General features: G+C 42.3%; 1 protein-coding gene across 1 annotated transcript; it reads left to right on the top strand.

Annotated features, from left to right (window-relative positions):
• The first annotated feature begins 3,805 nt into the window (after positions 1-3,805).
• On the top strand, positions 3,806-5,832 carry xcl32a.1 (chemokine (C motif) ligand 32a, duplicate 1). The gene is made up of 3 exons (XM_064341176.1): positions 3,806-3,962; positions 4,717-4,831; positions 5,265-5,832. The coding sequence occupies exons 1-3, from the start codon at positions 3,863-3,865 to the stop codon at positions 5,443-5,445; spliced, it is 396 nt and encodes a 131-aa protein (XP_064197246.1). The 5' UTR covers positions 3,806-3,862; the 3' UTR covers positions 5,446-5,832.
• The last annotated feature ends 8,071 nt before the right edge of the window (positions 5,833-13,903 follow it).

The following is a 13,903-nucleotide window of genomic DNA, read 5'->3' on the forward strand; positions in this document are numbered from 1 at the left end:
CATATACCACTTCTAGGTTCATACCATATCTTGTTGACTGGTCAGTCTCAGTTTCTGAAGAGTGCAATGGCTAATGCCGACTGTAGGCTGGGGGAAGAGGCTAGTAGCATCCCACCACTGCAGATTCCTAGTCATAGCTGGCTAATGACGTAGACTGAGGATTGAGTTTGCAACTGTAGTCTCCACTCTGTTTCTGCGGTGAACAGCTTTACTGAGTGAGTTACTCAGCTATGGCGAAAACAAAAGAAAAGTCTGCGGATATGATAAACGACCAGTGGCAAAGATGAGTCAGATTCAAATGTCAAGGCAGAAGCAGGGATTGTACACTAGCCACTGAACCAGGGGCGTAGTGCATCCAAAACTTTTGAGGGGGCACAAACTCAAACAAAATGTGGATGGTTTATTCTTATCTAACAATCCATTAAATCATCTAACATGACAGGTCACCAGTCCATTGCAGGGCACACGCACCATTCAACTCACACACTCTTACCTAAGGGCAATTTAGGCTCTCCAATTAACCCCACCTGCATGTCTTTGGACTGTGGAAGGAAACTGGAGTCAGTTGATGCCCACAATACAAATATTTTTTAAACCACCTTGCTGGAAGCAGCAGGGCAGTAGCTTGCTGCCAGAAAGCTCATTTTAGTAACTGGATAGCGAGCAATTAAGCTGACTAGTTATTGGCTATTTCCCAAAGGGAACCAAACGATGATTGAATGTATTTTTCCCAATTTTTGAATGTTTGCAGACAGTGACTAGTCATACTCACCACTCTAGTTTTCCAACTGACTGGCAGAACTGACTCAACATGTGTCGTTACTGCTAAGATGTCGTAATGGCTGCTCATTTCTATATGGGCCTAATGTGCATTGTGGGTCAAGGTACAACCCTCTCCTATTGAGATACGATCTTGTGACTGTTTTATTTATCTCTGATGCCAACTGACTGCAACAGAGAGAACAGCGGATTAGGGTTACACCAAATTTGGAAGAATACTTTTGACTTGTATAATTGGCAATCATAATGCATACATATTAGACATAAATGATGAAGTTAAAAATAGCTCATTTTATATCTGAGAGAGGCCAAAAATAATAATCAACAGTTTAATTAATCAACTGTAATCAACTGTTTGAAACATTATTAAGAAGAAAAGACCTCAGAAATCAGAAAGAGCCTGGTAAGTCAAGGAAGACATCTGAGGTGAATATAATGAATTTTGGGGAATTTAGTTGAATTTGAACAGATAAGATGCTTCAGTACACTTCAGAATTCATTCTACTGCTGCTATCTGCAGTTACATCATCAATGAAGACAGGTGAGCCAGTATCTGTAACTATATACAGTACTGTGCAAAAGTCTTAGGCACCCTAGATTTTTAAATATATAGTTTATATTTGGTCTTAGATGTTTATTTTTTGTTTTCTGCATTAGTGTGTCAGTAGAAAAGAGCAAATTTGAGATTTCCAAGCACAAATTTTCCAAAAAATGAAATTTTACAGATATATTTTTGTATTTTATTAAATAAAGTAATATTTTAAGTAATAGACTACTTTTCAGATAAAAACTTGATCAAGGGTCTCTCGGATTACCTGAAGAGCCAGAAGCTAGCGAAACAGCCAAAATCTGCAGAAGAACTGTGGCAAGTTCTCTAAAATGCTTGGAACAACCTACCAGCCGATTTTCTTATAAAACTGCCGGACAGTGTACCTAAGAAAATTGATGTAGTTTTAAAGGCGACGGGTGGTCACACCAAACATTGATTTTATTTAGTTTTTAACTATTTACTGCTCTTTATATTATTTTTTCGATATTTATAACCTTTCATTTCATTATTTTTGAAAGCATCTTAGCTGTACTGCATTTTTTTTACAAGACTTTTGCACAGTACTGTATGTATGTTCTGTGCACAAAATGTACAGTCTTAGTAAATTTCCCTCGAGAAAGATGTCTGCCAATGAAATTAAAAACGTCCCACGTGTGTGAGGGGGAATTTACATATTTTACAACAATGAAAGAGAAAGGCCGCACAGGGTTAACCAGCATACAGAGTGCACTCCGTAGCTGTAATGGGATTTCCCCTCTACTCTCCTTTGCAAGGAGGCTAATGTCACAGCCGCAGAAAGCCATTGCATGCTCCACACGCGGAAATGGGTACATGAAGATGCGTCAAATGATAAGCCATTCAGCAGCAGAACAAGTTGGGCTTTTCTGCAACTGTTTATACCTGAAACATAACCATGTTTGTAATTGCATTGGTAAAACAGATGTGTATGCATAAATGCTATCATAATTTCAATAGTGAACATATTGCTGACTGCTAAGTTGTTTTTTGAGATTATCTTTTGTTATCCAGTTGAGTTCCACTCTGATAGAAATCACTTAGTCAAGGGAGTCCTGGCTGGCATAGTCTACTTTAGTACTTCCCATTTTCTAGGAATGATACTGTAGCTTCATTTTCTAGTGAGTAAAACAGCTGTTCTTAGAAAACCATTGATTGAATACACTTAGATACTTCACTTTGTGCATCTTTCTAGATAAGGGCATCAACTAAATGTCATGTAACGTAATTGGCCACACTGACAATAATAATGACATTTAGAATGCCAGCATGATTATGATCATCATCATCGCCATCATTGCAATCGCAACAATTATGATCAAGATGGCCACGTCTATTTTAGGCTGTGGCGCGACGTAGGTTGAGAGAGAGGCGCTGGTCTGACAAGGGAGAGGAGCCAGAAAAAGAAAAGAGCAAAAGGGGGAGTAATGGGTTGTGCTGGCTTGTGGTGTAAAGGAGATGCGAGGTTTGCGTCAGCCTCAGAAAGCCCACCTGCATGTGCTTCTGCGTTATATTTTCCGCCCCTCGAGTCCCTTGCAGGAACGCAACGCGCCTGCTCCAGCGAAGAAGTTTCCTCCAGAGTCACACTTGTTCCCTGACAGGCCCGGAGACAGACCCTGGGGTTAAACATTACATTACATTACAGGCATTTAGCAGACGTTCTTATCCAGAGCGACTTACACAACTTTTTACATAGCACTTTACATTGTATCCATTTATACAGCTGGATATATACTGAAGCAATGCAGGTTAAGTACCTTGCTCAAGGGTACAATGGCAGTGTCCTTACCCGGGATTCGAACTTACGACCTTTCGGTTACAAGCGCAGTTCCTTACCCACTGTGCCACACTCCGTCCTACACAAAGCTGCCATTCCCAAATGAAGCATCTCAGCCCTCTGTCTGAGATAGGGAGATTTCACACAGAAATCTGGAATCATGATTAATCCATGACGACAAAGGCTCAAATGTAAATATGTGATAGCTGTGATTCATTGACAATAGCTGCCGAATCACTTCATGTATGATAGCTGCAATTTATTAATAATGATAACTGCAATCAGATAGCTGTGATTCATCGCCACTGACACTGAGGATTGCTTGAGGGCTGAAACACTTGTTTCATGCTTGTCCTGCTCAGTGCTGTCACAAATAAAAAGTGAAACACTTGTAAGAACTGGAAAATACATCTTCATTGTTTCTGAGCATGACCCATCGTGAAACTTTATGTGCCCTTTATGGTCATAGCAGAGTGCAGGGATATGGGACTAAACAGCATCAAATGCCAAAAACTAGTACAAGTGCATCTGCTACACTGTGAAGCTCAGTGCTTTTTGGCCACCAGAAATGAGACGGTACATTGACACCTCTCACTCATTGTCATGCCTTTTCCACTCACTGGGGGTGAGGTGGGTTTGGGGGGGGGTGTGAAAGAGGTGGGCTGGCGGGGCTCGCAGATAAACTCTCGGTTCAGAAAAGGGTCGGCCCAGTAGCAGTTGAGAACAGTGTTCGGTCTGCAATGTCCATCGGCTGCCGTCTACCATTTTGGGGAGGAATGAAGCCCTTTCTCACCGCTGCCTTGTTCTGCGTTCTTGTGGCAAGCGCCTGCGTCTCAGCCAGTAAGTTCAGACTTTGGGTTCGTTCTGACAGGAGTTAGCGGGGAGGGGGGGGGGGGGTGGGGGGAGTTGAGGTAGTGGGGGGAAGTGTTGGGTTGAGCAGTCAATCAGAGCAGTCCATTTCTAGTTCCCAGTGCATTCCCAGGAAATAGTTCCCAACATTTTATATGTGTCTAGCTCATATCTAATAATGTTCAAGGAAGATTCAAGAAACATGACATACACGACATTCAAAGGACAGCCAGGATACTTGACACATTTTAGTGTGTTTTAAAATTGAACTTTTAGAAGTTCAAAAAAATAAAAAAACATTGGATGTTCATGAAAAGGTTGTTCAGCTTTGTTGCTCCAGTTAAAATAGAATTTGTGGGTAGGCGTTTTTAACTTTATCAGGAAAATTGGCAATGATGAATGAATTTGCCATTTCAATAATTACATCTGGAACATTATTTAAATGCTACTGATTTGTATCCTCCATTAACTGTTTTTCACTTAAATGATAATGATCAGGTATTTTTACCAGTAAGTTTGCATGGGACGTGCCTGGATTATTCTTCTCTGACTTGGACAGCATTTGTTTGAAATGATAAATACATTATGAGACAATAAGACATCAGACGACTATATACGATACAGTAACACATTACAGTATGGTATTCCCCAATGTTCCCTAAACCTTTTGTGTTTGCTGGGTGTAGCTGAGTATGGGTTTACAGTTGATGGGAGAATGTCAATAATTAACGTCCTCTTTTCACAGCGAATGGGCCTGCTTTGAGCTGCTGCCTCACCATCACAGACACCAAAGTCCACCCGAAAAACATAGTGGATTACACAATCCAGAAGATTGGACTCTGTCCTGTAGAGGCAGTTGTGTGAGTATAAATCACTGTAGTAGTCCTGATTATTATAATTTTTTGTGCCCTATAAATAGAAAGCTTAAGAGACGTTTAACGTTGAGTAGTTCTGAAACACTGGAAACTCCGCAGTGCTGAGGTTCACACCATCCCCTGAACAGAAAGTGATGCACGGGTGGCACCGAGACGGTTGTTGCACATTACAGTAGTCTCTAACTCTGACTCACTTTCAGTTGTTAGATTTTTGTCTTCGCAAGCATAGTTTGCCATCTGTAATATCTGTCTAGCCAAAAGCCATTATGTGATACTTTGTTATCAGCCACACATCTCAACCTGTTGCCTAAGAAGAATGATCAAGAAATAAAGATACAGATAGATTCATTTGGATAGGTGAAGGGGTTAACGAACGGATGAACCAATGCCGTAATTTGCACGACTGGTCGTTGCGCAGGTTCCGGACACGGAGGGAGAAGACGATCTGCTCTGATCCTGGCAAGGCTTGGGTTGCGAGAGCCATGGACCAGGTGGACAAGCTGAAGAAGGAGAGGGGGAGCGACAGAGCGGCGCGAGGGAAAGCCGCGCGGAACAAAGCAGGCCGACGCGAGCAGAGGAGACAGACGGTCAGCGCGTAGAAGAGGGAGGGCTGAATGCCCGGAGGGATCGATGGGGAGAGAAGGCAAAGAGCCTCGCTAATATGAATTCTGTTAAGAGAACGTGAAATATGCGTACTATATATCTTACCCCTGCTGTAAATGTCACACCTTCAGGCACCGTTCCAGGGCGAAGTAATCAAATTATTTCATTTCATTAATTTCTTTTTCTTTAAAATTTTATATTAATATTGAATCATTTATACTGCCCAAACTGTCAGAGTACGGGTAATATACTGTTGGTGGGTGGGGAATTAGGCAAACAGTATATGCTTATGTGAAACATAAATTTGTCGTTACTGTATAAATGTTGTGAGGGGATTTTTAATAATGACTCTCATCTAATAAAGCCAGCTACTATGTTCTAGACCTTTCTGGCAGTGTGACTTCCTGGAACATGATTAGCAGGGTGACCTGCTGATTGTTTCTTTCCATTAAATGGGGGTATGATCTAGACACAACATAAATTCCTTGAACTGGTTGAACAACTGATGCGTGAGGACCATGGGAACAAAGTTACCTAAGGACATAGTCACAGATTTAGACTCATTCTGGTTTCCTTAATTCTACACATCTCAAACCCTAATAGTGACCTGCTATTACCGGCCAATTCTTCAGATGGATTTGATATGCTTCTGACTGCCGGTGGCTACGCATCGCATATGTCACTGTGAAAGCCACAAGCTACGGATGTGCGCCATTTCCTCACTCCTGCTTCTGTGCCCTCGGTAATCAGTGTCACGAGGCTCAGCCGTAGATCGCTATCAACTGCTGCTGATGAGATAAGAGGTGAGACAAGGCAAGTCTGCAGACTCTGTTAACAGCTGAAACCGCAAATACTTTTCAGTAAAAAAGCTAAACCGGAAGGTTTCATTGCTTGTCTGCGTATGGCCGTGTTCGGGTTACTTTTGGGTGCAGCCAAAGAGTACTTTTATGTACTGCCTATATGTGTAACTGGAGGTTTGCCGAAGCGGTTCCTGTTAAGTACTATATGTTACACCATTTCATCATCAGGTGTGCACCACAGCCCCACCTGGGACCCAGCTGGAATGTGCAGCCAAGTACATGCGCAGCTCCATAGCAATTACAGTACGCTGCACCGGAGAGTCCTCTTTGTAACACACTGTGACAAGGAGCTTGTGCAGGTGTTTGATCTACTTCCCTCCCTGGGAAACGCTGCGTTCAGTCATTCATGGGTTCGCTCTGAGGGTGAGGGTTTCGGTCCGCTGGCTTTCCCTGCCCCACCGCCATACTCAAAATGCAGTCTCCTGCCGAAATGGCTGAATCTGCAGGACTTCGGAGCGAGAACAAGCGCCGCTGACAGCGGGCGCTATGGAGGTCAGATGCGCTAGTCTGCGCTCTGCTAAACAGACAGAGGACCTGGCAGCCATGGGGCCCACAAATAGGACTCGATCATTTCAAACAGTGAGAGAAAAAATACCGCAGGGGATTAGTTTCCCTAGTTTCATATTCAGCTTCAAAGACATTTCAGTGTTTCAATTTCATTTACATAATTGTTACCCAAATTACATAAATTTCATTTTAGGCTAAAAAAAGCATTCAAAAAAAATTTAAAACCAAAAAAAACTAAAACAAACAAACAAGCTTCCAAACAAGCTTAAATCATTATAATCACATAGACCTTTTCTACATACTTGCTGCGAACAATAAACTATATTTGGGAGCATTACTGGCAGTATGCACATATCCTATGATTTTCCATAGTTTTTTAGTTACCATTGATCATTTTAATGCCATAATTTATGAGGATGTGCAATGCTAACAACTTTTAGTTTCCTTTTTCTTTTTTGCTGTCTAACATACACTGCTCATCAGTTCATTTTTAAAGGAAGTGGTATTTACTTGTATTGTATATTTCTGTGCAGTGTGGTGCTGTTTCGGATGCGCACTCTCTGTGTTGTACTCTGCTGTGGTAGAGTGAGCCTCAGGGTGGCTGTGGGAGTGGGGCTGAGCGGTGTCTTTTGCCTAAGTAATGGCAGAAAGCAGAGAGATGTGAGAGTACAGTAATTTCCGAGGTTCAGAGTGGGCGAATCGCTGTGGTTTTCCGGCGGGAGAGAGGAAGAGGACGAAAGGTCATCACTCCCACTACTGCTCCAGTGGGAGGTGCTCTTTGTGCACTCAGTGCTTCCATTCACACACACGCACGCACACACACACACACGCGCACACACACACACACACACACACTCACACACGCGCACACACACACACACGCACACGCACACACACACACACGTACACACACACACACACACGCACACACGTACACATACACACACGCACACACACACACACACTCACACACACGCACACACACACACACACCCGCACACACGTACACACACGTACATACACACACACACACACACGCACTCACACACACACACACACGCACACACACACATACACGCACACACGAACACACACGTACATACACACACACACACACACGCACTCACACACATGCACTCACACACACACACACACACACGCACTCAAATGCACACACATATGCACGCACAAGCACAACACACGCACACACGTACACACACTAATGTTATGAGGGGCATTTTCCTGGCATGGTTTGGGTCCACTGGTCCCCTTAGAGGGATGGTCAATGCAAATCAATACAAAGTCATTCTGAGTGGTCACCTTTATCCTATGATGAAACATTTCTATCCTGATGGGAGTGGTCTCGTCCATGAGGATTATGCCCCCATGCACAGGGCACAAGGGGTCACTGAAAGGTTAGATGACTATGAAAAGGATGTGAATGATATGCAATGACCTTCACAGTCACCAGATCTCAACCTAATTGAACACCTAGAATCTATGCCAAGCTGCATTGAAGCTGTTCTGGAGGCTTGTGGTGACCCAACTCCTTACAAAGACACTTTATGTTGCTTTTTCCTTTGTCACCCATCTGTATGTATATACATGCACATGAATGCTCCAACAAACACACACTCATTCAATCCACTCTTTCTGTTAATTTTATATGTATGTAATTTTATAATAACACCAAAATGTAGTAAAAAGTATTTATGTCTGAGTAGCATGAAAGTTGATTTAAGATTATAAAAAAATAACAGGTTGAATCATTCAATGTCATCAAAATAATTGGCCTTTAATGCACAAAGTGTGATAATATAGAACCCATTTATTTATAACTGTTTAAAATGAGATATCGATTTTTTACAAAGATTTAGAAACTCAAATCACTGACATCCAATCAGATTTACATTTACATTTACTTACATTTAATACATTTAGCAAACACTTTTATTCAGTACTCCTTACTTAAGCGCATGCATAATGGTTTAGGCAATGAGCAGAACTTCTGCCATGTCGTCAGTGTAACAACCAAAAGTAAAAGTTCATACATAAACTAACAGCATGAAGTCAAGTGCCACAGTTGGTGCAAGAGGGTATAGTATTAGATAAGACAGGTAGGCCTAGTAAACACATGATAAATGCTCTTAGTAATAGCATTACTTGAGCCAAGATGGAGAGGAAATAAATGCATTGTATGTCTGAGGCAGAGGATAGACAGTGACTCTGGTTTCCTGACTGTAGTATGGAGCTCAATCCAGGAGACCAGAGTAGAGAAGAGACATGACTGAGAGCAAGGAACCCTTTTTTTTTTCTTTACCTTTATTCCTGCCATCCCCCCCCACCCCTCTTGGGAGGTCCACTTTATTTTAGCTTTTTAGTAATACGTTTGCAATTTTTAAGGAAAAAAGTCTCTTTGAGGGGGGTTAAGTAAGCAAAAACAAACAAAACAAAGGGGCAAGGAACCCTTTAAGGAAGGTAGCAAGGCGACGTGAGGATTCAGCACCGAAAGGCCAGGCAGGACTGATAGGTTTGTTAATAGAAGGGAGAAGGGTGCAGATTTCAAGGGGAAGATATCCACAAGAGGGATGCCGTTCACAATTTATTTTAGATTAAATATTTGACCAGTATTGTACTTTGCAGCAATGGAAAAGAGTAACACCTAATCAAGTTTTAAATGACACTGTATGAATACGCTTTGAAATGAAGCCATACTTCAGCAGCAGATACTTCAACACACTAGCATACAGAAATACTGTCAGCACAGTAGTCTACGCACATTCAACCACTGCCCTACCCCTTCCACCTTACACAGTGGGTATATTCCTATTCAATCCTGTATAATTAGCTCATTGTCAAAACTTCTTATTAATGAGGTGTTTATTTGCAAGGGATTAGAACTCTCTTTTTGCTTGTCTTGCAGTTTCCTGGTTAATCCTGTGTCAGAAAGAAATTAGATTCCTAATAATGCTTGTTACTGGAATGAGCAACACAGGAAATTAGAATCAATACCCAACTTCATAACCTCACCCGATATCGATCTCCTTTCTTAAATTAAAAAACGCAACGTAAAACACGGGAAAGAACAACAGCGAGGAGGTCCACGAGGTTGTATCGAGCGATGCTGGGTTGCGAGTGAATCCCGGAGAGAGGGCGAGATAATGAAGATCACGGTTATAACTCAGAAACAAACAGATAAACAAAACGATTAAGAATTGCATCGGGCACTCATTTGATAGCTCCCAAATGGACTACAGGAGGCAGCTACGTGCATTTGCAGTGCGCTGGCCCAGTATTATAGCTTCGCTAACAGACAGGGTCTGCGTTTTTTTGATCTTTCCAAGTATTTTATTAAAGTAATTTGCAGCGTAATTTCCGTGTTTGAGAATGTCGCGCACAATGTGGGTTACTTGAAGCAGATAATCTGTGTGGTCAAACCTGGAGACATCGCTGGTAGGTTTCTGAGTAAAAATGTACCGCAGGACAGGAAATATAAACAGGAAGTTACCAGTTTCCTGAGCACTTAGGCACCCAGCTAGTGCCATAAAATGAGGCAACGGTAATTTTCTATTTGATAGCTATTTACCTTCTGCTACTTTTCAGAAAATGGTAATAAATGCACTCTGGCGGTTTTACAAGTCAAACTTAATTCTTTTGTTCTGTCACTTCCACTGAAGACCACCTTTTGTGTTTTCTGTCTGTGATAACTTTTAATGGATGCATTTGTATACAATCTATGAGTACATAATGTCATATGATGCAATAGATATATTCATTTAGAAATATCAAATACATTTAAATACATGAGACGAGGTGAAGAAATCAAGCCATTACTCTACGTTAATGTTTTCAGTCTGAAAGCCTTCACAATTCATCTGACACTGTTTCCAAGTTATTCACCATTGACCTGCTTATTCCTGGTCAGGGTCACATGGGGGTGCTGGAGCCTATCCTAGCGTGTACTGGGCAAGAGGCGGGTATACACCCTGGACAGGCTGCCAATCTATTCAACGCCAACACCATTCAATCACACACTCATACCTAAGGGCAAAGTAGCCTCCAATTAGCCTACCTGCATGTCTTTGGACTGTGGGAGGAAACCGGAGTCCCCAGACGAAACCCACGTGGCCACAGGGAGCGCATGTAAACCCCACAAAGAAAGGCCCAGGCCGGGATTCAAACCCAGGACTTTCATGTAAGACAAGACTAGGGGGGCAGTAGAGAGCAGGTCATGATGGGCTGATGATACAGGGGTCACCAGGGTTCAAATCCTGCAAGAGAGATATGTTGTGCCTCTGTGCAAGATATGTGGTGGTTAAGCCGAATGAATCGCTCTCAGAATGCTTTGCATTTGATTGGTATTCTGGCTAATGGATGTGTACATTTGAAGACCCAGGCAAGGTTTAACAGTGTAGTCTGACAATACCCAATGATTAAAGTGAATTAAGTGTATTTAACTTACTTGTTGGGTGTGCACACTGTGTGTAGAACTCAAGACATTTTTGAAATAAATGTGGTGTTTTATGGGTTGGATTTAAACCCAATTTAATATATTCGCATGCGTACACACTCTCACACACATTGACATGCATGGCCTTTTATTTGCCTGTTACTTTATGGCTCTGTTGGCCAAAGGCCCATTGCTGTGTCACATAAATCTCGAGACAAGAAAACGAATGACAACCGCCTTTGTTTCCTGTGACCAGGCGAGAATGCCTTTAATAAAACAGGACTTAATAACATTGTGGGGGTAATTACCATCCGCAGTTCAGTCTCATGTGAAATATGATAATAATATAGCACTGATATGATTAACTGCTGTCTCCCCTTTCCAATCTCTGGGCTGCAGGTGGATGCCCCCCCTCCCCTCCCCGCCGCCCAGCCCTCGGCCCCCGGCGGCCCAGGGGAAAGAGTGCATTAACACGGCAGTGGTCAGTGCTTTGACTCCCTCTACTGGCGATCAGTGGGAAATACCACATCAAACTGTGGACCGGACCAGCTATACTCACCACAGGCCTGCAAACAAATAGGAGACAGACCTCCAGTCACAATAAGAGAATAAGAGCGACAGAAACGGAGCATCAAAGAGGGAGAATTTCATTTTGAAATTAGCTTTTTTGGACAGCCTTAACCATCTAATTTATAAATGAATGAAAATCCAATTCATAACAATAACAAGGCAGGGAATCCAAATTTTGCATCAAGAACACCCAAGTGCAAAAACAGCAAATGTCTTATTTTAGATCTATTTATTAACTTATTATTTTTATTATTTATTTATCTAGAAAAAGAGAGAGACAGTCAGACAGAGAGAGTGTCAGACAGAGAGAGAGAGGGATATTGAAAGACAGAGACTTGACTCTGATGTCCCTTTATAAAAACATCACTGCCAATTAATTACACTGGAATAAAAGATAAAAATAAACTAAAAGTAGAGAACAACAAAGCAACAGAAAAAAATTATACGAGAGAGAAATAAAGACAGAGAGAGAGAGAAAGAGGACTGAAGGAATCAGAGACGAACAACAGACAGGGACAGTGAGATGGAGTGGTGTCCGCAGACAGCTCATCGCCTGTGTCCAAACTCAGTCCTTGTCATTAAGCACTGGGCCGTGACTGAGAAACCCCCCCTACCTCCCCCTCCCCACTCTGGTTGGCAAAGGCCAGCCTCCAGGCCTGCTCCTCGTCTAAGGGGAGAAAGGGCTGTGAAATGACACACCTGCTGCATGCTTCCCTCTCATCAGCGTGGTGAAACCTCCCCTGGGGAGATCCATCGCCCCAGCCAACGCAGAGAGGGAGCAGGTGTGGGGTCAGAGGTCAGCCGGATCTGCCAAGGGGAGATTACATCCAGGAGCCTGCGCGGGCCAGCCAATCGAAAGGTGGCAGAAGGTGAGGAGGCACACACACCTGGAGGGAAAGAGCATGAAATAAAGAGCAAGACTTACTTGCCTGTGTCTTCAGTAGCCTGAGAAAATGTACTGAATCGTGTGTGTGTGTGTGTGTGTGCGTGTGCTCTGTGTTTTAAAAAAGTTGAAAAATTACCATAAATGGACATACAGAGTGAACATAGAACGACGGTATAAAATAACATTTGAATTCAAGCAACAGATTCTGGCAGGGCCCTTTTACCAAACGGTTGATTTTAATTAGTCGAGCAATTCTAGCCCCTGCTATTTCCGTGGAAAAGACAATGACTCCCTCCTGATTGGACGAGGTCTCCCCCAGGAGGCGGGGCTGTTGTTTTGAGTGGGTGAAGTGTAAGGGGATTTGGAAAAGGTCCCGCCTATAATCTGCCGTGAGGGATATAGGGGGAAATAATGGAGAGAAGCTTTCTCCATTAACGTGAGTTATGATTGTTCAAAAGACAGTTGTCATTTGCATAATGCATTGAGTGGATGTGTGATTAGTTTTCTGGATGATCCTCGCAGGGTGAAAATGACTTGGCCAGGGCGTTGGTGGGAGTGGAAGGGAATGTACTGGGGTGTCATGTGTACTTAGAAGAATAATCTCAAAAGTCACTGCGGGACAAAAAAAGATTAATGTGACCCAAAAATAGTGAAATAGAAGGAAGGTATGCCAAGACAATGAGAAATTCAATTAAGTAAGATATCCTTGAGTATTATATCTTATAGTGTCCTGTTCCTTAGTAATAGGGGGAAAAAATCACAACTACAATATCTTAACCATTGTTAATTTTGCAGTTATACAGTATGATCTGTAACATATTGAACAGTGGAATTTTCTCCTGTGCCTAAAGAAGATCATATTTTACATGCGTCAATTAAAACTACATATGTGTTCTGAAACTATCCAGGATAAGTACCATACCTGATGTGTTAAAGCAGCAGTGTTCAGCCTCCAGTTCCTGTTTTTATTCCGAAAACCTTTTGGCATGAATTCAAGTTCAGAATTGTTGAATTCAATAATGAGCTTGTAATGAAGGCTGTTAGAGCCCATTATATCTATTTCTGAAGTGTATTGCTGCCTTGATGCCCAAAAGACTGGATTTTGTGCTGTGATTTCCAGACACCGTTCGAAACTGTCTCTCACTTTACAGTCCATATTCTAATCGACTGAAACGTTGCTG

This window comes from Anguilla rostrata, chromosome 6 (assembly GCF_018555375.3).
Source record: "Anguilla rostrata isolate EN2019 chromosome 6, ASM1855537v3, whole genome shotgun sequence".
Lineage (NCBI taxonomy): Eukaryota > Metazoa > Chordata > Actinopteri > Anguilliformes > Anguillidae > Anguilla > Anguilla rostrata.

Bases quoted from the DNA above. Each gene is read 5' to 3' on its own strand.
- xcl32a.1 (XM_064341176.1), top strand. From the start codon at position 3,863: ATGTCCATCGGCTGCCGTCTACCATTTTGGGGAGGAATGAAGCCCTTT. The intron at 3,963-4,716 runs GTAAGTTCAGAC...CTCTTTTCACAG, and splicing joins AAGCGCCTGCGTCTCAGCCA to CGAATGGGCCTGCTTTGAGC. The intron at 4,832-5,264 runs GTGAGTATAAAT...GTCGTTGCGCAG, and splicing joins TGTCCTGTAGAGGCAGTTGT to GTTCCGGACACGGAGGGAGA.